This window comes from Bos taurus, chromosome 24 (genome assembly GCF_002263795.3).
Source record: "Bos taurus isolate L1 Dominette 01449 registration number 42190680 breed Hereford chromosome 24, ARS-UCD2.0, whole genome shotgun sequence".
Taxonomy (NCBI): domain Eukaryota; kingdom Metazoa; phylum Chordata; class Mammalia; order Artiodactyla; family Bovidae; genus Bos; species Bos taurus.
Genome location: NC_037351.1, coordinates 21,706,399 through 21,731,203, shown reverse-complemented (window position 1 = coordinate 21,731,203; position 24,805 = coordinate 21,706,399). Strand labels below are relative to the sequence as shown.

Below are 24,805 nucleotides of genomic sequence, written 5' to 3'. Positions count from 1 at the left end.
ATGGAAATTAGAATGTATTTTTATCTGGATAAAGTGAAATACAACTTTATCCACAGAGATAAAGTAAGATACAACTAAAGTCTTGATTAAAGAGAAATGTATAGCGTTCAGTGCATGTATTAGGGGGAGAGAGAAAGGCTAAAATTTAGTGATTTGAGTCTCCATCACCAGAAGTTAGAAAAAGAATATCAAGTAAATCTAAAGAAAGTAGCTATGGCTGTTTAGTCACTCTTTGTGACCCCACAGATTGTAGCCCACCGGGCTCCTCTGTCCATGGGATTTCCCAGGCAAGAATACTGGAGCGGGTTGCTGTTTGCTTCTCCAGGGGATGTTCCCAACCCAGGGATTGAACCTGCATCTCCTGCTTTGCAGGTGAATTCTTTACCACTGAGCCACCTGGGAGCCCCAAAGGAAAGTAGAGATTCATATGGGTTGTTCAGGTTTCTCATCATAATTTAAAGAGAAATACTCACCATATCCAGAGCCCTTTATGTCCTGCAAAAGCAGGAAGAAGAGGTCCTCAAATTCCTTACATAGGGACTTCCCTGGTGGTGCAGTGGCTAAGATGCCATGCTCCCAATGCTGGGGGCCTGGGTTCAAACCCTAGTCAGGAGGCTAGACCCCACATGCCACACCAAGAGCTCACATGCCACAACTGAAGATCCTGCATGCCACCGCAACAAAGATCTGGTGCAGCCAGATAAATAAAAATTAATTAAACTATTTTAAAAAGAAAAATCCTTACATAAGGAACCATTTAGGAAGCACTTAGGTTGACTTCCAAATGGAACAGTGAATCTACAAAAGGAAAAATTGATGGCGTCTACCTCATAAATCTGAAGAGAATCTGGGAGAAAGTTCTGGCAGCTTGTGCCATGCCATTGATGCCACTGAAAACTCGGCTAACGTCAGTGTCCTGTCCTCCAGACATACTGGCCACCAAGCTGTGCTGAAGTTTGCTGCTGCCTTGAGGCCACTCCTATTGCTGACTGTTTCAGTCCTGGAGATTTCACTCACCAGACTCAGGTAGTCTTCTGGGAGTGGGGACTTCCGGTGGTTGCTGATTCTAGGGCTGCCCACTAGCCTCTCACAGAGGCCTCTTATGTTAACCTGCCTACCACTGCTCTGTGTAACACTGACTCAACTCTGCGCCCTGTGGGCATCGCTGTTCCCTCCAACAACAAGGGAGCTCACTCAGTGGGTCTGAGGTGATGGGTGCTGGCCTAGGAAGTTGTGCACATGCGTGGCACCAGCTCATGAACACCCACAGGAGGTCACACCTGATCTCAGCTTCCACACAGACCCAGAAGAGATTGAAGAGGAGGAGCAGGCTGCTGCTGAAAAGGCTGTGACCAAGGAGGCATTTCAGTGTAGATGGACAGCTCTAGCTCCTGAGTTTACTGCTGCTCAACCCGAGATCCCAGACTGGTCTGCGGGTACAGGTGCCCTGGGTGCCTACTCAGCAGGTCCCTCCTAAAGACTGGTCTGCAGCTCCCACTGCTCAGGAATGGGGAGGGAAGACCGCTGAGTGGTTTTAAACCACTCTCTCATAGACTTTAAACAGAACATGGAAATTAAGTTGAGGGAAAATAAAGTTTTTTTTTTTAAAGGAAGGAAATAGTAGAGCATGAATTAATGAACTAGAAAGCAAACATTTTAAAAAGAAAATAAAGCCAAAGGCTCATTTTTGGGAAAAGATTAAATTTGATATTCTCCCAGCAAAACTAATCAAGAAAGAGAGAGAAGTCCCATATGTCAATGTAAGGAATGCAAAAGTGGCCATCAGCACAGATCTACAGTCATTACAGGGGTAATATGGAGGATGATTAATAATTTTACCTGAAATAAAATTAATCTAAAATTAACATAATAAGAAATATAAAATTTGAATAGCTCTATGTCTATTAAGGACATTATCTGTAATTTAAATATTCCCTATAAAGAATATTCCAAGCCAGACATCTCAGCAGGGAATACTTCCAGACAGTAAATGAAAAAAAAAAAAAAACAAATCTCACACAATCTCTTCAAGGTAATAGAAAAAGACTGTACATTACCCAACTAATTTTATGGAAGCTGTGGATTATGTTCCTTACAGAGGAAGATTTCCTTTCTGAAACTAGAACAAGGGGCCAGCTTTCCCAGGGATGTTGACACACCCATCTCTCCACATCTCCCTAGAACACCCTTCAGGCCTTTGATCATTGCAGCTGTCAAAGAGCTGCAGCTGAGCCTCCAGGGCACATTAAAAGCAATCTCTTTCAAAGAATTGGGATCCAGTTCTCTGGAAGGCAGACTGAATCTATACAATATCATTTATAACTTACACTAATACCAGGCTGAAAGAATCACAAGCTAGAATCGAGATTGCTGGGAGAAATATCAACAACCTCAGATATGCAGATGATACCACTCTAATGGCAGAGAGCAAAGAAGAACTAAAGAACCTCTTGATGAGGGTGAAACAGGAGAGTGAAAAAGCTGGCTTATAACTCAACGTTCAAAAAACTAAGAACATGGCATCTGGTCCCATCGCTTCATGGCAAATAGAAGGGGAAAAAGTGGAAACAGTGACACTTTCTTGGGCTCCAAAATCACTGAGGATGGTGATTGCAGCCATGAAATTAAAAGACACTTGCTCCTTGGAAGAAAAGCTATGACAAGCCTAGACAGGATATTAAAAAGTAGAGACATCACTTTGCTGATGAAGGTCTGTATAGTCAAAGCTATGGTTTTTCCAGTAGTCATGTACAGATAGATGTGAGTTGGACCATAAAGAAGGCTGAGCACCAAAGAATTGATGCTTTTGAACTGTGGTGTTGGAGAAGACTCTTGAGAGTCCCTTGGACTGCAAGGAGATCAAACCAGTCAACCCTAAGGAAATCAACCCTGAATATTCACTGGAAGGATTGATACTGAAGCTGAAACTCCAATACTTTGGCCACATAATGAGAAGAGTAGACCAAGAGTATTTTGATGAGTGCCGTACTATATATGTGTGTACTTTGTTCTAAAAATCATATTGACAGTGGCAAATGAAAATTTTTCCTTTGTTGTACCAGAAATATAGAGGCCTGGCGTGTTGCAATTCATGGGGTCGCAAAGAGTTGGACACGACTGAGCGACTGATCTGATCTGATCTGATCTGATCATAAACATAGCTCTACATGTTCATTTTAAATATGGCTGTAAGGGATATTTATAATTGCTTTCTCATTATTCCTCCTCTCTCTCCCTGCCCTAAAATTTCTCAATAACAGCACCTTACCTGACTTTCTTTTAGTAATTCGCTCTCTCTCTTTCAGGGCTACTGTTTTTTCTAAATTTGAATTTTGAGATAATTTCAGAATTATCTCAAACAAACTTACAGAAAAGTTGCAAGAAGAGTACAAAGAATTCCTATATGTGCTTCCCCCAGATTCCCCAAATATCATTTTATCACATTTGCTTTATCATTATCTACCTACTTACTCTATCTACCCAGATATATCTCTCTATATATTTTAATTTTTTCCCTGCATTGTTTAGGAGTAACTTGCAGACAACTTACTTTGCAGGCAAAGGAGAAAAGGAAAGATATGCCCATTTGAATGCAGAGTTCCAAAGAATAGCAAGGAGAGATAAGAAAGCCTTCCTCAGTGATCAGTGCAAAGAAATAGAGGGAAACAGTAGAATGGGAAAGACTAGAGATCTCTTCAAGAAAATTAGAGATACCAAGGGAACTTTTCATGCAAAGATGGGCACAATAAAGGACAGAAAGGGTATGGACCTAACAGAAGCAGAAGATATTAAGAAGAGATGGCGAGAAAACAGAGAAGAACTATACAAAAGAGATTTTAATGACCCAGATAATCATGATGGTGTGATCACTCACCTAGAGCCAGACATCCTGGAATGCAAAGTCAAGAGGGCCTTAGGAAGCATCACTACGAACAAAGCTAGTGGAGGTGATGGAATTCCAGGGGAGCTATTTCAAATCCTGAAGGATGATACTGTGAAAGTGCTGCACTCAATATGCAAGCAAATTTGGAAAACTCAGCAGTGGCCACAGGACTGGAAAAGGTCAGTTTTCATTCCAATCCCAAAGAAAGGCAATGCCAAAGAATGCTTAAACTACTGCACAATTGCACTCATCTCACATGCTAAAAAAGTGATGCTCAAAATTCTCCAAGCCAGGCTTCAACAGTATGTGAACCACGAACTTCCAGATGTTCAAGCTGGATTTCAAAAAGGCAGAGGAACCAGAGATCAAATTGCCACCATCTGCTGGATCATGGAAAAAGCAAGAGAGTTCCAGAAAAACATCTATTTCTGCTTTATTGACTATGCCAAAGCCTTTGACTGTGTGGATCACAACAAACTGAAAAATTCTTAAAGAGATGGGAATACCAGACCACCTGACCTGCCTCCTGAGAAATCTGTATGCAGGTCAAGAAGCAACAGTCAGAACTGGACATGGAGCAACAGACTGGTTCCAAATCAGGAAAGGAGTACGTCAAGGTGTATATTGTCACCCTGCTTATTTAACTTATATGCAGAGTACATCATGCAAAATGCCAGGCTAGATGAAGCACAAACTGGAATCAGGATTGCCGGGAGAAATATCAATAGCCTCAAATATGCAGATGACACCACCCTTATGGCAGAAAGCAAAGAAGAATTAAAGAGCCTCTTGATGAAAATGAAAGAGGAAAGTGAAAAAGTTGGCTTAAAACTCAATATTCAGAAAACTAAGATCATGGCATCTAGTCCCATCACTTCATGGCAAGTAGATGGGGAAAGTGGAAACAGTGACAGACTTAATTTTGGGGGGCTTAAAAATCACTACAGATGGTGACTGCAGCCATAAAATTAAAAGAGGACAGGAAGGACTGATGCTGAAGCTGAAACTGCAATACTTTGGCCACCTGATGGGAAGAACTGACTCATTTGAAATGATCCTGATGCTGGGAAAGATTGAAGGTAGGAGGAGAAGGGGACGACAGAGGATGAGATGGTTGCATGGCATCACTGACTCAATGGACATGAGTGAGTAAACTCCGAGAGTTGGTGATGGACAGGGAGGCCTGGCATGCTGCAGTCCATAGGGTTGCAATGAGTCAGACATGACTGAGCAACTGAACTGAAGTTGCAGGCACAGTGTTCCTTTGACATTCAGCGCAAGGAGAAAGAGGATTTTGAGCAGAGAAATGGTATAGTCTAGTTTCTATGATCTGGCTGCCTTGTGGGGAACTGAGTTAAGCAGGGAGATGGGGAGGCTATGGCCTGAGCAACTGGAAGGATAAAATTGCCACTTTATAAGATGGCAGTATAAGATACGAGAAAACTACATGTTTGGTGAGAAATTAAAAGTTTGGGGCATGTTAGGTTGAAGATGCCTAATGAATCACTGTTCCAAGCCCCAGGGTTTCTGCTCTTTGATACTGATGACCCTCTAAGAAGACTGCCTGCACCATCCACCCTTGTGGTTGCCGTGCCAGGCTGCAAGTGGAGGGAGCACCTGACTCCCCCTGGGTCTCTGGTCCGACACTCCCCCTGTGCTGCTGTGCTTTCTTGGATCCTGACTGCCCAGTGGCTGCTGCTGGAGGGGCTCAATGATACCACCTGGGAGTGTGGAGTTGATGTTCTGTGGTGGAAACTGAGGGGAGCCTGAAGAAAAGTCATCTCCCTCCTCCTACCCCATGGTGAGATGACCTAGTTCATACTGCGTGTACTCTGAAGATAGTGAAACTATGCAAACAGCTGTGCCTTGACTGTAGACACAGAGTAACACCCACTTTGTACCTTTCTTTTTCCCTGCCTCACTACCCATTTACCTTCAGTCATCATGTTCTGAGATTGCACCACCCCAATAAAGGAAAAGAACCCACCTGCAAATGCAGGAGACACAGGAGACCCAGGTTCCATCCCTGGATCAGGAAGATCCCCTGGAGGAGGAAATGGCAACCCACTCCAGTATTCTTGCCTGGGAAATCCCATGGACAGAGGAGCCTGGCAGGCTACAGTCCAGGGGGTTGCAAAGAATCTGACACAACTGAGCAGGCAGGCATGCAATAAAGAATTAACAATAAGGTTTAATTTTAGGCTCAGTTTTCTTGGGAACCCAGATTAAAGTAGGCATCAAAATAGAGATATCTGGTAGGCAAAGGGATTTATGAACCTGTAATTCAGGGAAGAGGTCAAGGCTAGAATAGATTTTGGAATCCTAGATACTAGTTGTAAAGACCTAAGACCAGATGAATTGATGCTTTTAAACTGTGGTGTTGGAGAAGACTCTTGAGAGTCCCTTGGACTGCAAGGAGATCCAACCAGTCCATTCTGAAGGAGATCAGCCTTTGGATTTCTTTGGAAGGAATGACACTAAAGCTGAAACTCCAGTACTTTGGCCACCTCATGCAAAGAGTTGACTCATTGGAAAAGACTCTGATGCTGGGAGGGATTGGGGGCAGGAGGAGAAGGGGACGACAGAGGATGAGATGGCTGGATGGCATCACTGACTCGATGGACGTGAGTCTGGGTGAACTCTGGGAATTGGTTATGGACAGGGAGGCCTGGCTTGCTGTGATTCATGGGGTCGCAGAGTCAGACATGACTGAGCGACTGAACTGAACTGAACTGAACTGAAGACCAGATGAGATCCTAGGAAGTGAACATAGGTAGAAAACCAGAGACTTGAATGCTGACCCCTCAGGCACTCCAACACACTGAAGGCTAGAGAGTTGAGGAAATACCAGCATTGAGACTGAGAAGACATGTCCCACAAGGTAGAGAAAAACCAAGTGTATTGTTCCTGAAGCCAAATGAAAATGTCAATTATGCAAAATACTGCTGACAGCTCAAACAGTAAGTTAGTACTGGAACCAGCATATGGAGTTTAGCAAACTTGATTACTACTCTTTATTTGGAGAATTAGTTTAATATTCAGTAATGTCACACCTCTCATTCCTGATATAATTTGCATCTTTTTTTTTTTTTCCTGATCACTTTGGCTTAGAAGTTTATCTTGTTCTTTTTAAAAAGTTGCTTTTGGTTTAAATAGAGTATAGAAATTGATTCCTTATTTTTGTTTTCTGTTGATTTCCAATCTAGTCTTTCTTTTCTTCTATTTACTTTGGGCTTAATTTATTCTTATTCTGGTTTCTTAAAGTGGAAGCTGAAGTAATTAAATCAAGACTTTTTTTCTAATATATTTCATGGCTAAAAATTTACCTGTAAAAACTGTGTCCCAGAAATAATTTGTTGAAATATTTCTCTGTTCCTTTCTCCCCTCACCTTGCTGCTGCTGCTGCCTGCTGCTGCTAAGTCGCTTCAGTCGTGTCTGACTCTTTGGGACCCCATAGACGGCAGCCCACCAGGCTCCCCTGTCCCTGGGATTCTCCAGGCAAGAACACTGGAGTGGGTTGCCACTTCCTTCTCCAATGCATGAAAGTGAAAAGTGAAAGTGAAGTCACTCAGTCGTGTCTGACTCTTAGCGACCCCATGGACTGCAGCCTACCAGGCTCCTCCGTCCATGGCATTTTCCAGGCAAGAGTACTGGAGTGGGGTGCCATTCTTCAATACTGTACTGCAGCTCTGTTCATTTTTTCTCAGTATTTTCTTTTCCTTTTTTTCATTTTGAATGATTTTTGCTATGTCTTACCTACGGTAATTTTTTTTTTCTAGTAGCTTTAATCCACAATTAATCCCATCTGTGCTTTTTTTAAAAAAGAATCTGATATTGTAGCTTTCATCTCCAAAAGCTTGATTTGGTTGTTTTTCTTAGATTTCATGTTGCTACTGAGCATGTTCTGTATTTCCTTAGCTTCTTGATCATATGGAATACAGTTTAATAACTGTCTTAATGAGCTTGTCTAATTGTCACTTCTGGATCAATTTGACTGGTTTTTCTTATTATGGTTGCATTTTCCTGTTTCTTTGCGTGATGTGAGTTACCCAATTTTTTATTGGATGCCAGTCATTGTGTATTGTATGCTGTTGGGTGCTAAGTATTTTTAATATATGTATATTCTTGAGCTTTGTTCTTGGATGTGTTTAAATTACTTAGATTTATCCTATTAGGTCTTGCTATTAAATATCTTTCAGGCAGTGTTGTCTAGGGTTCATTTTTCTCCTATGGAGGTAAGACTACATTTTGGACCCAGAGTTTCTCAACCTCAGCACTATTGACATTTAAGGCCAGATGATTCATTATAGAATGTTTAGCTGCAGTCCACGGGGTCACTAAGAGTCTTAGTGAAGTCTTAGTGAAGTGAGCAACTTCGCTTTCGCTTTTCACTTTCATGGATTGGAGAAGGAAATGGCAACCCACTCCAGTGTTCTTGCCTGGAGAATCCCAGGGACAGGGGAGCCTGGTAGGCTGCTGTCTATGGGGGTGCACAGAGACTGAAGTGACTTAGCAGCAGCAGCAGCAGCAGCAGCAGCATCTCTGGCCTCCACCCACTAGATGCCAGTATAGGTTCATCTCCTCTGGCTGTGAAAACCAAAACTGTCTCCAGAAGTCACCAATTGCCTCCTGTGAGAGTGGGGGGTGGGGGGACAGGAAGGTGTGTGTGCACCAAAACTGCCCTCTTTTGAGAACCACAGCTCTAACAGATGTCCTGTCACTTTTAAGGCTTTCTGCTCTGCCTGATGGTACTATTCCTGGCCATTGAATTCCAGTGATTTCCCCCCCTAATTATTCTGGATGGTTCTTTCCTCTACCTCAGATAGTTTCCACTCAGCTGAATGCTTGTGAAGGACCCTCTACAGATCTCCAACGTTTAGCTCTCTTCTTTGGTACTCCACCCTGCAAAAGCTAGTCCCTTGACCTCTCAGGGCCCCCTGCTCCATCTTCTCATTGAGGGAGACTGCCAGGTTCTGCTTGAGTTCTCTCTCCCTGTGCTGTGGCCTGAAAGGCCACAGGCAGTGAAAGTTAGAAGTGTTAGTTGCTTAGTCGTGTCCCACTCTTTAGGATCCCATGGAACTGTCCATGGAATTCTCCAGGCCATATTGGAGTGGGTTGCATTCCCGTCTCAGGGGTCGAAGTCAGGTCTCCTGCATTGCAGATTCTTTACCATCTGAGCCATCAGGGAAGCCCCAAATTTGCCTCGCATTTCCCATTTCAGGGATCTCCTCTCTCCTATTCTTTGCTTCTGATACATTTTGTCTAATATTGTACTTGCTCAGGCAGGTTAGATTTAGTCATCTTGGTCTGAAGGATTTTGTGATGGTTTTATAAAAGGATATTTGCATGCTAATTCAAAAAAATTCAAAGAGAGGAAAACTTTATAATGCAAGAGGTAAGGATTACTAGAGCATGCCTTTGAGGTTTGAGGGTGGCTTAGACCCAACAGAGGGCAGCCTCAGGTAGAAGCACAGTTGATCCACAGTTGACGAAAAGTGGCACTAAGAAACGAAGATATGGACTTTGTTTACTGCTTTCTAGATTTTTCTTTCTGTTGTAAACACAGTATGGTAAGTAGAGACAGAGACAGGTATACAGAGTGCATTTTTATAAGTGTAGACACAACATAAAATTGTTACTGGGGTAATACTAGGATTGTGGACTCATGGGTTACTTTTGGAATGCTTTTTATTTCTAAGATTTTCTCATGTAGCTATATATTAGTTTATATTATTACAGATTTACATAAAAATATGTAGAGAAACTTTTTACGAATTTAAAGAAACTAGTTGGGACCCTTTATTCTAGTCTCAGTACCTACTCATTACACTCCTTTGCCCAAAACCTCTGAGCTTTCCATCTCATTCATAGTTCTCGCCAGTGGCTAACCAAGTATCCCATGATCTGGCCCTACTCTCCACCCTTAACTCCTTTCTTTGGTTTCACCCACTACATTCACCCATTTCACTCTGCTCCAGCCCCACTGGCCTTGTCTCTTGAACAAATCAGGCAATGCTCCTACATCAAATTCTTCATACTTGCTGTTCCCATGCCTAGAATGCCAACTGTAGTTTCCAATAGCAATAAACCCCAGGGCAGTCTTGGGCCTGAGCAACTTCAAATTCACAGGCCTGAGAATTTTTTAAAAAGGATCCCAGAAAACCACATTGTGGGGAGGTAAGGAAATGGAGGACATGGGAAGGAGTTCCAAGTCACATATAGGGGATGTTTGTGGGGGAACACCCTAAGAGTGATGGCTGGAGGTGGGTACAGCATAGACTCAGCAGTGTAATCCCCAGTCTGGGTCCCAAGTTAATGAATCTGTAAGAAGGATAAGAAGAGAAATGCCAAGGACTTGACTGTGTGATGTTTTTTATCTATAGACATTCCCAATGTGTTCAGTTATTGTTGGAATTTAAAGTACATGAATGTGCTGTGTGATGTAGACAAGAGTAGAGTAACAAATGGCAGAGGCTGACAGAGGCCACATCATGGAAGGCCATGCTAATTTTATTAACTTATGTAGTGCATAAAGTATAAGTCTAGAATTTAAAATTACAAAGGTTTTCTACAAATCAGTAAGAAAATACAAACAACCTATATTAATCAGGACAGAAACCCAATTCAATTATTTTAAACAAGAAAGGGACTTTATTGGCTCACAAAACGTTAAAGTCCAGAGGTAGGGCAGGCTTTAGGCACAGCTGGATCTAGGGCCTCCAGAAAAATGACATTAGAACTTAGATCTCATTCCTTTCTGCTAGCCTCTGAGTTTCCCCTCAGACTCTTTCCACATAGTACAAATTTTCAGGCTTACACAGTCCTTAGTTCGTGGGATCTCTGATGAGCGTTCTTTCCAAGAGTTCCAGCAGAAGTTCCATTGAGGGTATTCTTTAGCCTGACTTGGGTTACACGCCCATTCTTTAATCACTGTGGCAAAGGAGCTGTGGGACTCAGGAAGGCCTGACCTGGTAATGTACTCTCCTAAGCCACAGGGAATGGGCTCCCCACAATATTTACTGTTATCACAAGACGGGGAAAGAGATGCTGAACAGAAACAACATATATCCACACATAACTCAAGAGAAAAGCAGGTGAAGGATACAAACTATCCATGATAAAACTATAAATGGCCAATAAATATATGAAAATAACCTCAACCTTGCCATTAATCAGGAAAATGTAAAATGATCCTCTCTTTTTTGCCCATCAGATAAAAATTATCAAGTGCAGGTAAAGCTTTATGGGGAAATGAGCACTTTCCATACAGTTGGTGAAAACAGAAAGTCATGAAGGCCTTTTGGAAGGCTAAGGTGGGTCTACTATCAGATTGTTCCCTGATAGACAATCTGGTAACAATCTGATAGACCCAACAATCTACCTTCTACTCCACTCTAAAAAAATACTCACACACATGCATAAAGATAAGAAAGAGATGTTTACTTTGGCAATGTAATAGCAAAAGAAAAAATAAGGGAACAGTTAAATAATGGTATTTTCATAGTATTGAATATTATTCAACCATTAAGGAGATTTAAAGACCTCAGGATTGGTTTTCGAGACAAAAAAAAAGCAAGCTGCAGAACAATACATAATATATCCTATTTATGTAAAAATGGCATTTATATGTATATGCATATTCACATGGGAATTATGGAAAGGAGATTAGATGAATGCATACTCAACTGTGGGCAGTGGAATGTGATAGGAAATGCTGGAGAAAAGGGTCTCTCTTCGCTCCTATATAAAATTTTGTACACTGAGATGGTAGTCATTTATATTTTCATAATTAAAAATGGGAAAATGCAATTCACAATTGGAAATAAAAAGTATATTTGCAAATAAAGTATAAAAAGATAATTCTCCTTATTAACAAAAAAAAAAGAGCAAACACATTGAAGGATTCAGGGTTGTTGGGAGTGTAGGCAAAGAGGCACTCTTAACTAGTGATGGAGTTGCAAAGTGGTACAATCTTTTCTCATGGTATTTCTCCAAATGTTAAATATGTACATTTCCTGACCCAATAAATCTGCTTCTGGCTATTTACGCTACAGAAATACCCACAGAGGCAGCAAAATATATACGGATGTTAACTCTACCTTTCTTTGTAATAAAAAAAAAAAATGGAACTAATGAAATTACCTACCAGTAGGGGTTGTCTAACGAGTTACAGCATATTTTTTTAGGCTGTGCTGTGGCATGTGGGATCTTAGTTCCCCAATCAGGGACTGAACTTGTGCCCCCTGCATTGGGAGTGCCGAGTCTTAACCACTGGACTGCCTGGGAAGTCCCAGTTATATATAGCGTATTGATTCAATGGGTTAGTATGTAGCCATAAAAAAATAAAAGTCTACATCCAAGTGGGAGGGAGAGGAGGCAATTTTCAGTGCAGTACATGTAAAATGGGGATATGTACCTAGCTCATATGGTTGGTGGGGGGATTAAGAGTTAATCCATGGTAAAGCGCTTCCAACAGTGTCTGTGTACAGTGACAACTGTCAGCTATTAACACGTTTTTGCTTAATTATGTATATGCCTAAGTCTGGAAGAAGAGCAAACCAAATAATTATTACTTGTCAATTTAGACCATAAAAAGATATGTCCTTTTTCATTTTGTATTTCTGCACTGTAGAAAAGTCAAACAAGTATGTTTTAATAGCCTTTATATTTGCTAACCATAAGATAAAAGCATAAAATTTACCAATCAAGGTTTAATAGCCATCATTCATTGCATTGTGAAAAAAAATACATCCCTGGAGTTCACAGAACTAGATTTGAGTTTTAGCTCTAACTGGCCACATGCAAGTCACGCGATCTCTAAATCTTGCTTTCCTAGTCTCCAAATCTAAGGGAGATGGGTAGTGTCTAACCCAATGACTGGCATGCAGATTATTTCAGTACATAGAACCCTCCCTGCAACTTACACAAATGTGACAGACCTACTGCTAAATGATCAAGTGCCAACTGGGTGTGAATGTGGAGAGTTCAACCTCCAAGAAAATCAAAAGAAAATTTCGCAGTAATGAGCAAGTGCTCAGTGGCTATTGGCCAGGCATAAGCAGTCTGCTTGCTGTTAATAATGACTGCTCATTTGCAAACCCAACAGATGCCACTGCTTGGCAATGCTAGATCACCACTTCATCAAAAGCTGGGCACCCCCCAGATTTGCCAACTATGATCATCTGAGTGGACATAAATGAAAAGTCCAGACGAAATCACAGAGCACTGGATAACCAGAGATGGGGAGTACACAATCATTTCCTTTTAATGTGTATCATCACCCAGTTTTCTGGCGTCCAGTCCATTTTCCCCCCAGAGCCTTGCCTTAGTCTCAGAATCCTTCTTAAACAACACACAGGTATCAGAGATGACAAGACAAACTCACATTTGCCAACTCTAATACTTTTTTCTAAGTTCTCACATTACACCAAACATCTTTGGCATTTATGACGAATGTACCACAGGGAAGCTTCTTTGTATACAGGAAAAGCAGAAGATCTAAAAAACCATGAAACTCTGACCACCAAGAGGTTACTCCATTCTTACCTACTCTGATAAAAGAATTCTGTCATCCCAGCAGTATTCCAAATATGCCACTTCAGAACCTACTTGGAAAGAAGCCAGTTATAAATAAATCAATCAACCCAAGACCGTTTTATCTTAGAGCAGAGGAATTCATAGCTTTATTGGACTCTGACTTGTTTCCTCTTAGCCACAAAGAGAAAAAGACCCAAACAAAAGTCCCTACATATTCTTGTATAACTTAAAATACATTATATCATTACTACATATTTATACTTCAATAAATCTTAATCTATAAAGCACATTTCTTATAATTATCAAAAAATTCTATAAACAAGCTCCATTCTGCCTCACTTCTCCACCAGCTAGCCTTGCATTTATTACTCTGCTTTTTAACAGCCTCATGCAAATCGCACCTTCCATTTTTTAATTTGATCCAAGCACCAGATGTATCCCAAAACTCTGGAAATACGTAATATTTTTATTCACATGGGTCATTTTTCACACAATTATGCCCACTATAAAAAAGCCTTTTCTCATATTCTATATATTTTAACTTCCAGAGTTTTCCACTAAACAGAACCACAGTATTTGGGATTCTCAACCAAGGAGTATATAATCCTACTACTACCATGTTATTACTTTTATACATTTTTTAAAAAATGTGTTAAGACTTAAAATTAAAAAAAGCTCCACCAACTCTGACGATTAATAAACTAGTTGTTAATAGCCTAGTTCTTTTTTAAATAGAACAATCCATTCAACCTAATATGTTAAGTACAACCTCAATACTACTAGAGATTGATTAGTTTTTTTTTTTAATAAAAGACCCATAAACTTCCAAACTGTGATAGTTATCTTGGACTCACCTCTGAAGACTGCTGACGAGCTGGCTAGCTCTTTGAGCTGAGTCCTCCTTTCCCCAATACAACACCCTGGGTAAGAGAACTATGGCTCTAGGAATCTCAGAGGTGACCCCCCAACCCCAAGACTACTTAGATTGGGGTGGGGGGAGCGGCTAACTCACAGGAAACAGCTTTATACCAACCCCCAGTGACTTACAGTGGAAGAATACCTACCTACCCGTGGCAGGGTTACAGTACCTAGCACAGTGCCTTGTTGGTAGAAAATTTAATAATAAACCCATGGCTGCTCTGTTAGCTTGGTGTTCAACCCTTTTGTACCAAAAGAGTAAAATCAAAACCCTGATACCTTGTTCCCCACCTATCAGGGATTTTCCTGTCCTCAACAAAAGTGAAAGAAAAATAACGACTTAGATCTTCAAGTCTTTTGTTTTCTAAAAGCCAAGACAGACCATTACTCGTTTACATTTGCCCTTCAACACTGCCATTCACTACAGATCCTCCTCTAGTGTTATAATTTCTACCTTCAAAGCTTTACAACTGTTTGTTTAAACTGTTCACTTTCTAATGATACATGAGTAGACATTATTTTCATGAGTGGGCTGCTTCTCAATTACAGGTAGGATGAGCTATTTTTGAGTTTTCCAGCAGGCAGATTATACCTAGAATAAATTCTTGATACACTTCAATTATTGGATCAAAGTATTTGTCAGTCTTCCCCAATCTAGGTATCCCAGTCACTTTTTGATGTTTTATCAACCGTCACTTCTTATCTGAGTTTTAAGGCTCATTTCACTCTGGTTTTTGGTCACCTTTTATCTTCTATTTTCAAAAATGCATATTCAAATTAGGTAAAAGGAAACAGGTAAATTTGGAAAAAGTGGTTTCAGTTTTCAGATTTTGTAATTCTTATGTTGCTTTTCAATGCAGAAGGGAATGTATCCTTGCAAAGAACATTTCGATGACCAACACAAATAATGTATCTGTCTAAGAAGCAAACTTTGTAACAAAGGGACAAAGATCAGGTAGCTCATCATTAGGAAAAATAATAAGAAATATCACATGGAAGATTAGGCATTAACACCTGAATTAAGTTTAAAATTTCAGTTTCTAGGCAGGTATGACACCATTCCTTTCAAGATAATAATAGTGGGTAAAGATTTTCTACATTTCCCAGTGGATTTTCTAACAGTCTATAGGAAAACTATGTCATTTCATGTTTTTAATTTTGTCTTCATTTCAGAAGAAAAAGACCTGAGTGCTGACTTTTTTTTTTAAATTTCTTAAACTTTCACAACATTGAGAAGTTTTTCTGCATTGTGTCTTCGCTGATGTCTAAAAAGATTTGAGCTTTGACTATAGGATTTCCCACACTGAACGCATTCATAAGGTTTTTCCCCAGTATGGATTCTCTGGTGATTGATAAGCCCAGAATTCTGGCTAAAGGCTTTTCCACATTCGAGACATTTGTAAGGTTTTTCTCCAGTATGGACTCTCTGGTGCTGCACGAGGATGGAACTCCTGCTGAATGCTTTCCCACACTCAACACATCCATAGGGTTTCTCCCCACTGTGGATTCTCTGATGAAGAATAAGGGCTGAGCCCTGACTGAAGTGTTTCCCACATTCGTCACATATATGCTGTTTCTTTCGGGAGGGATTTCTCTTTCTTTCAAATCTGCCCTTAGGGAAACAGGTTTCTCCATATTTAAAGATTTGAGGAACACCTATATTGAGAGTGCCGGGAACTTCATGAGACTCTCCTGCTGAAGGAATCTCCTGCTTTGGAGCTAGAGCTCCATTTTCAGTCCTAGCATCATCATCTGAAATAAACAGAAAATGTAAATATCACTTACTTCCTATTCTGGGAGGACAGACAACTGAAGAAAAAAAAAAGTTTAAAAAAATGAACTAGAAGTAAATAGCTTGTATATGTCTATAAACAGCACTATGAAACTGGTGATGATACTGCCTACTCTCAAAAAAGAAAAAAAATGAAAACAACTGATTATGAGATTAATGAGGTGAGAGCATGAGAACATATGAGGAATTAAAAGGCTGTATACTAGTGAGTGGTAGCACAGGGAGTGGGTTACACAATGGTGGTCAAAAATCGAAGGGTGGAAAAACTACAGATGTTTCAGAGAGTCTAAGTTTGTTAGGAGACACAGAGATGCAGCTAAGGTCAGGAGAAAAATAAATCAAAATTTGCCATCAGGGAGTCACATTGTTTTGCTTTGAAAAAGGGAGAAATTATATCAAAATACAAAGTGTAAGTAACCAATCTGTCAGACAGTGATTTTTCTAAAATGAGCAAGACAAGGCAGGTCAAAGCCAAGTTAGTACAAGGAGAATACAGCAGTCCAGACAAGCAGCAGCTGAAGGTAAGCCGGGAGCATCCTGTGTTAACTTGGGACACGACACTTACAAATTCAAGGCCCTTTTAATGACTGAAGTTTTCCTATAAAAGCAACTTGCTGCATTTGGTATTTGTCATGGTATTAAGATGAGCTGTGACTTCTAGGCCTGTTAAGATATGCACAGTGAAAGAACAGCCTGAATTACCAACATGAGGTACCATCATCTACCTATAGGCAGGAGTGGTATGAGTAAGTCTCATTTAAGACCTTCCTGAAACTTCAAGCTTTGATGAATAGTTACTAAAGGGTGAGCAGAAGCACTCAAAAAACTTGTACATAGTGAGAAAGTCTGTAACAAATGATTAAGAAAGAGATAGAAAAGAAAGCTGACAAAGAGACACTGACGAGTCAGAGATTAGTGAGGTCTGAAGACTTGAATAACAGAGAAGTGAGTGTGAAGGTGATAAATGGCACAGAAAGAATTTAGTTCCCAAGTGTGGTAAAGACCAGAACGCTGAAATGAGGTGAGAATTATTCTATTCTACAGTTTAAAGAGGCAAGAATTAAGTCTATTCTACAATTCAAGCAAGGGAGAAGTTTGCCACCCAGGAAGATGCCACCTCCAACAACCAAAGATACTGGTTCTCAAACTTTACTGCAGAGAAGAACACCCCATAATTCAAAGGGGCAGAACTCAGGACTCATCTGGCTCGCACTAGCATTACCTTCAACTACCTCAAGAAATGATGCCCAAAGCAGTCGCAAACAAAATTTCATTTTAATTCCTATAAATATGAAAAAGAGATCTAGCAGGTTTAGGAATATACAGGATTGTATCAAAATAAATAAGTATGTGGCATTAACTGCCAAGATGCTGGGAAAGAATGGCATTAGTGAACAATCTTTCCATTTAATTTTTCTGTACTTATGTTGAAGAAAAACCAAAAAAGCTGAAAACTCTAAAAGATTTTGGTGATAACAAACAAAAAAAATAGATTTGAAGAAGCAAGCTTATTATACCAAGGGTACTAGGTAGGAAACTGGAAGGATGTGAAACAGGTGGCAAATAAGCAATAGAGAGGGACCTGGTCTACCGGTGGGTTATGGCTCAGAGTAAGTCAAATGCCCACAAGAAATGGGGAGGCCTTCAAAGACAGACATAAAAGCAAAGAAAAGGTTGATGATGTTATGTTGAAGAATAAAAGACTCAAGGTTAGCAAACCAACTGTTATCACATAAGAATAGAAATCCTACAATGTGTCTATGTCTAAGCAATCAGGTGAAGGTGATTATTCCCCCTCCCTGCTCCCAGTAAAAATAAGCAGAGTTCTGGACAAAAGGGCCACACTCTCACTCTCCAGCCCACACAGAGTTCCGGTCCTCACCACAGTGCCTTAGGGAATGGAGCTCCCAGGATGCCCACTTGAGCTGGTTTTCCACAGCATCAAGCTCAGAACTCGGTAATCCCTGAGCTTCTTCTTGAGATACTATCTCCTCCACTAACACTTCCCGTTTTCGTCGCCGAAGAGAAACCTGGAAATGGTAGAATTGGTTCAGTTGAGAAGGAATTTGATGAGAATCAAAACTAAAACACACACCAAAGAAAACATACAAAACATATGCTGCAGAGGCCTAGAGGGCAAAGCAGCATAAACAATAAAGGGGGGGAGGGGAAGCATAAACATAATTCTAACTTAGTTGAGTGGAACTAATTCAGAAGCTGTGAATACTGCTATGCCAGTGCTCCTAACACGGGAAACTTACTGGCTGTCCAGGGTCATCTAGTTCACTCTCTAAATCCTCCAGGACTGTCACCGCCTCCTCTCCATTCTCTGGATGATGCTCTCGAACCCAAGTCTGTAGCTCCTTGGGAAGGATGGCAACAAACTGCTCCAGTACAACCAGCTCCAAGATTTGTTCTTTTGTGTGTGTCTCTGGCCTGAGCCACAGACGGCAAAGTTCTCGAAGCTGGCTCACAGCTTCCCGGGGCCCAGGTGAATCCTGGTATCCAAACTGCCTGAATCTCTGGCGGAAAACCTCCGGGTCAGGAAGATGGTTCCAGGGGATACTCGACCCCTCTTCACCATCAGGATCCTCCTCCAACTTCACTCTTAGAATTTTTTCCTCTTCATCTGGAGTTGGGATGATAAGTATTGAATCCTCTTCCACTGACTGTGCAGACATCCTGATTTGTAATACTTCAAGGAAAGACAATCAAGGCAAGATACCTTAGGGAAATACCCAGTTTTCTTCACAGGCACTCCTGAGACACAAGAAATGAAAAATATGTAAATGACTAAACATTCTAAGAACCTGGACACAGAATGATTAAAGGAAATAACAATGTATTCTTTTACTAGATTAAAAATTCCAATCAATAAATAACCTGAACCAGAAGTTTGCAAACTACAGCTCATGGCCAAATCTGGCCTGCTGCCCATTTTTGTACAATGCATATACTAAGAATAGTTTTCACACTTGTACATGGTTGGAAAAAAATCAAAAGAACACTCCATGACATGTGAAAATGACATGAAATTAAATCATCTGTCTCATAAATAATTTTATTCATTTGTCACACTACAATAGCAGAGTTGAGTAGTTGCAATAGGCACTATAGGGCATGAGAAACTTAATATTTACCCTGGTCCTTTAGAGATAAAGTTTGCCAACCTATGATCAACAAAACTTATTTCAACAATCAAAAGAATCTAAGTTAAAAACCAGCCCTTCTCAGTGTTATCTAAATGCATCTGACCCTTGAACACATTATCTATAATTCAATACTGGTGTTCCTTGACACACTTAGGTCATCTCACAAGCAGGGACTGCTTTTTTATTATCTGTTTAAAAAATTTTTTTTTCACAAAACGTTTAAGGGTTATTTTTTAAATGTTTAAGAACTACTAGGACTTTAAATATACGTTTTAAAAAAAATTCACTTGCTCAGGAATAGATAATAATGTTGGAAAAAGTAACCACTATGTGCCATAAAATTTAATTATTTTTCAGTTACTCTCCACCCCATAAATACCTTTAAATTAGGAACGACAGGCATTAATCAGCAAATTCTAGGGGAAAGAACTCTCGTTAACACCTTTGTGATGCAGATTCTTCCGCTGACACTGAATGACTCACAATCTCCACAGTTACTACCTTCATGGAAACCTTGTGCTATTTCTGATCCTTTCCTTGGTATTTGCACAGTCATGCCCATGCCATTGTCTACAACACCCGTCAAGAATGAGCCACGCAGCTGCTCAATGCACCCATACAGGCCCCAGAATATGAAAGCTAATTTCCAAAAACTTCCTGTAACTCTACCAAAACTAGGAATCAGAAAAGATCTTATCAGGTAACATACACACAAGTTTAATACAATACTCTGGAGTGTGGCGGCCTTATAAACATGTAGCTTTGGCCTATAGATCTGTTTCTATTCCAAGACCCTACCTTTCTACGGCTCAGCATTCTATAGAAAAGAAATTTCTCTTCTTTTTACGTTCTCAAACAGCACCCTGGCAGTGGGATGTGAGGAGGTGCGGCAAGCGCAGGCCCGCGGTCCCGACCGTCTTTGGGCGGAGAGCCCCGTCCCAGGTGACCTCCCCACGCAATCCTGCAGAGTGCCGCTGCGAACTGCGCCCCCACCCCAACAACTTCAGCCCCCTCTCCCCGCACTCGCGGCGGCGGCTTTCCTCAGACCGAATGCCACCCGGCCGCAACAGCAAACGACCCGCGGCACTTCCGCCCGCGGCCGGCTGAACTACAAGTCCCGGCAGGCCCCGCGCGAGGCCCGCCCACTCCCACCTCCGCCCGAAAAGAATCCCAGAACTCTCCGCGAGATTCCAGGGCCTCGAAATAGAACAAAACCGGCTGGTGGGGGAGGGGAAGTCGGGGGTCGCGAAGGACACAAGGGATGGAGGACTCTTCGAGGGTGCTGAAAGCCCTATCTGGCTTTCTGTCTTCCCTTGCCCGTCCCACAACTGCCGGGCACGGAGACCGCGGCCTGTCCCCCGCGCCTCTGGAAGAAGCCGAGGAAGGTTCCCGCCAGGCTTCTTCGCTGACTCTTGTCAAGCAGTCTGCAGCCCCCAGGCCAGCGTCTCCCTCACACCCTTCCCCCCTACTCGCGCAAACCTCGGGCTCGGGAACCACAGCCGCTTCGCTGTCCTCGTCCGACGCAGAAACGCCGCTCACAAGCCGTTTCCCAGCAGCCCCCGGCGCGGACTGCTTCCGGTCTGTGGGCCCCAGGAGGCGGGGGGAGGCGAAGCCCCACGTTGCCATGGAGATGCGCTCTGCGCCGGGGGAAGGGCTGTCCAACGACAATGACTGCTTTGAGGCTGCGCTTGGCCTCGCGCCTTCCTCCCCCAGTATCCCAGCCTTCTGGGTTCCGCTTGAAAGACAAGGAAAAGAAAGAATTCTGCCACTAAGACAGTCTTTACGGTTTCATAAGCCTTTTCACATGCATTATGTCATGTGATCGTCACAGTAGTTCTCTGAAAGAAGTATTATGAATATTTATGAATGTTAATTACTTTGTACCAGGCACTATCACCGTGCTTTACAAGTAATTTCAATTTTCACAACAACGCTGAGATAGTAAGAACTTTTGTTATTCCCATTTCACAGCTGAGATCATCGAGGCACAAGTAAATAGCTTGCCGAGTGCTCATAACTGGTAAGTGGGAAGCAAGATTTGAAACCAAGGCATGACTCTCACCTTTGCCAACTACTTGCTATGCCATACAACTTTATTATGACCAGTTTACTTGTCAGGGAAACAAGATGAGACTCTTAACCAAGAGCTTTGGCAGTGAGCTCACATTGAATTTGCAGAATGCGTGGTCATTTTCTGACTTGAGGCTTGACAGTTTATATTACAAAGCAGCTGCCAAAGTGATCGTTTAAAACCAGAAATCAGACAACTTAATTCCCCTATGTAAATACATTTAATGGATCCCTAACTGCCTTACTCCTGCTTGTGCTCCGTTGCTCGGTTGTGTTTGCCACCCTATGGACTGTATCCGGCCAAACTGCTCTGTCCTTGGGATTTTTCAGGTAAGAATACTAGAGTGGGTTGCCATTTCGTCCTCCAGGGGAATTTTCCCCTACTGCCTTAATTATGACATAAAAATTCCTTACATTTTCCTGTAAGGCCCCACTAGTCTCTTCCCTGCCCCCACCCCCACTCTCCAGCTCTATAGGTTCATTGCGGTCAGGATCCTCAGCCTTCCTGACCACCTTTCCTCCTGGAAGCCTCCCCACTCTCATAGCACTGGGTAGAAGTGATCTCATTTATTCACTTCTCTGTTTTTTTGTTTGTTTGTTTTGCTTTTGTCCATAAGGCAGAGACTGTGCCTGTCTTATTCACCACAGTATCTCCACATAGTAATCCCAGGATATTGACTGCCTGGTACATGGTGGTTGGTCAGTCGCCAAGTCGGGTCTGACTGTCACCCCATGAACTGCAGCACCCCAGCTCCTCTGTCCTTCACTGTCTCCCGGAATTTGCTCAGATTCATGCCCGTTGAATCAGTGACGCCATCCAACCATCTCATCCTCCACCACCCCCTTCTCTTTTTGCCTTCATCTTTCCCAGCATCAGGGTCTTTTCCAATGAGTTGGCTCTTTGAATCAGGTGGCCAAAGTACTGGAGCCTCAGCTTAGCTAAGTCAGTCCTTCCAAAGGATATGCAGAGTTGATTTCCTTTAGGATTGACTAGAGAACTCGGTAAATATTTGTTGAATAAATGAATAAAATGTGGGCTGCTCAGATTGCTGCTTTTGCTAGGTCACATGTCAGGCCTCAGAAACCACAAAGAAAGAGCCCTGTTGTTTAAGGTCTGTGTTAGAAGTGCAGGTCCAGCCTTTCAGAAGCATTCCAAGATCCTCAGGCTTCAGCTTTCTGCCTCTTTGGGAAGGTTCCCTTTGCAAAGAGCCCTCAGTCTGCTGGACTGGTGAATGAGAAAGCTCACGAGTTAGCAGCTGATGGTATAGCACTCCTCTACTCTCTGACTGGAGCTTTGCCCCCCAAAACCCCTGCTACTTCTGATGACTCGTCTCTCTTCATTTAGGAAGTTTCTGAAATCTTTACTTTTGTCTTTCCTACTTGACTATTGCCACCAACCTACTTGGCTGCTCTTCCCAACTGTTCTCTCTTTGGTGACTCTAAAAGCTAGCTCATGTTATTTTTCAGGGACAAACCAAAATTTAATTTCTCAAGGTTCATGCTGTGTACTTTAGCAGAATTTGATGGAGGATCTTGTATATACATTTGTAATAGATAAAAAATAAACCACATTGAAAATCCTTTTTCTTTCTTTGTAAAAGCAAGCCATGTACCAAGTTTTTTGGTCCAAATTGTGTAGGATAAGTTAAATTGCATCTGTTAACCAATATGAGTATATTTCTGTAAGTATGCTTGCATGTGTGCTAAGTGGCTTCAGTCTTGTCCAACTTTTTGTGACCCAATGGACCACAGCCCACCAGGCTCCTCTGCCCATGGAATTTTCCAGGCAAGAATACTGGAGTGGGTTGCCATGCCCTCCTCCAGGGGATCTTCCCAACCCAGGATTGAACCTGCATCTCTTATGTCACCTGCACTGGCAGCTGGGTTTTCTGTAAGTATAGCTATGTCGAAATAAAGTTTTAAAAAGCAATAAATAAATAAAAGCTAGCTCAAGGCATTTTTGTTTTATTTTGTTTTGCTTTAAGTGTTTTTACATCTAATTAATGCTGGAAAACTAAAAACATACACATCAAACAGAAGTACTTGGGCAGATTAAAAATGTTAAAATTTAACAAAACCCTTTGCCTGGGATTCATTCTGTCATTCCTAATTCTTTCTGAGAGAATAAATAAAATCACAATGAGTTTTTCTTCTCTAATTTACTCTTTTGAGAGCAGGGACTATAAACCTCGGTTTTGAAACCCCATCCTCTGAATCCCAGGTTTGATTCCTCGGTTTGGGAAGATCCCCTGGAGAAGGAAATGGCTATGCACTCCAATGTTCTTACCTGGAGAATTCCACGGAGAGAGGAGCCTAATGGGCTACAGTCCATGGGGTCACAAAGTGTCAGACACGACTGATTGACTAACACTTTCACTTTCAATGGAAACAGTCACAGACTTTATTTTCTTGAGCTCCAAAATCACTATGGACAGTGACTGCAGCCATGAAATTAAAAGACGCTTTCTGCTTGGAAGAAACGCTATGACAAACCTAGACAGTGTATTAAAAAACAGAGACATTATGTTGCTGACAAAGGTCCATATACTCAAAGCTATGGTTTTTCCAGTAGTCATGTATGGATGTGAGAATTGGACTGTAAAGAAGGCTGAAAGCTGAAGAATCAATGCTTTTGAACTGTGGCGTTGGAGAAGACTCTTGAGAGTCCCTTGGACTGCAAGGAGATCCAACCAGTCCATCCTAAAGGAAATCAGTCCTGTATATTCATTGGAAGGACTGATGCTAAAGCTGAAACTCCAATACTTTGGCCACCTGATGCCAAGAACTGACTCACTGGAAAAGACCCTGATGCTGGGAAAGATTGAAGGCAGGAGGAGAAGGGGATGACAGAGGATGAGCTCATTGGATGGCATCACTGACTCAATGGATATGAGTTTGAGCAAACTCCAGGAGATAGTGAAGGACAAGGAAGCCTTGTGTGATGCTATCCATGGGGTCACAAAGAGTTGGCCGTGACTGAGCAACTGAAAGAGGAGAGTGAAAAAGCTGGCTTAAAACTCAACATTCAAAAAACTAAGATCATGGCATATGGTCCCATTACTTCATGGCAAATAGATGGGGAAACAATGAAAACAGTGACATACTTTATTTTCTGGGGCTCCAAAATCACTGCAGATGGTGACTACAGCCATGAAATTAAAAGATGCTTGCTCCTTAGAAGAAAAGCTATGACCAATCTAGACAGCATGTTAAAAAGCAGAGACATTCCTTTGCTGACAAAGGTCCGTCTAGTTAAAGCAATAGTTTTTCCATAGTCATGTATGAACATGAAAGTTGGACCGTGAAGAAAGCTGAGCGTCGAAGAATTGATGCTTTTGAACTGTGGTGCTGGAGAAGACTCTTGAGAGTCCCCTGGACTGTAAGGAGATCAAATCAGTCAATCCTAAAGGAAATAAGTCCTGAATATTCATTGGAAGGACTGATGCTGAAGCT

At 41.7% G+C, this 24,805-nt stretch overlaps 1 protein-coding gene and 1 pseudogene across 2 annotated transcripts; one reads left to right on the top strand and one right to left on the bottom strand.

The window, feature by feature from the left end:
- LOC107131772 (small ribosomal subunit protein uS2B-like) lies at positions 1–12,012 on the top strand (annotated as a pseudogene).
- ZNF24 (zinc finger protein 24) lies at positions 10,512–20,855 on the bottom strand. Of its 2 annotated transcripts, none has more exons than XM_059880948.1 (4): positions 20,081–20,821; positions 18,392–18,890; positions 18,013–18,160; positions 10,512–16,090 (listed from the first exon to the last, which is right to left on the bottom strand). In XM_059880948.1, exons 2-4 carry the CDS (start codon positions 18,809–18,811, stop codon positions 15,552–15,554), a joined length of 1,107 nt encoding a protein of 368 aa, XP_059736931.1. In that variant the 5' UTR covers positions 18,812–18,890; positions 20,081–20,821; the 3' UTR covers positions 10,512–15,551. The 2 variants fall into 2 exon arrangements, with proteins under 2 accessions (XP_059736931.1, NP_001192408.1); NM_001205479.1 differs by having other exon boundaries at positions 15,156–16,090; positions 20,762–20,855.
- Positions 20,856–24,805: the final 3,950 nt, after the last annotated feature.

What these genes read in the sequence shown, in the direction of transcription:
- ZNF24 (NM_001205479.1), bottom strand. Translation starts at nt 18,811, where the DNA reads ATGTCTGCACAGTCAGTGGAAGAGGATTCAATACTTATCATCCCAACT. An exon ending in TAGATGACCCTGGACAGCCA is followed by an intron (nt 18,161 to 18,391) that starts GTAAGTTTCCCG and finishes TACCATTTCCAG; the next exon opens with GTTTCTCTTCGGCGACGAAA. An exon ending in CCATTCCCTAAGGCACTGTG is followed by an intron (nt 16,091 to 18,012) that starts GTGAGGACCGGA and finishes TGTTTATTTCAG; the next exon opens with ATGATGATGCTAGGACTGAA.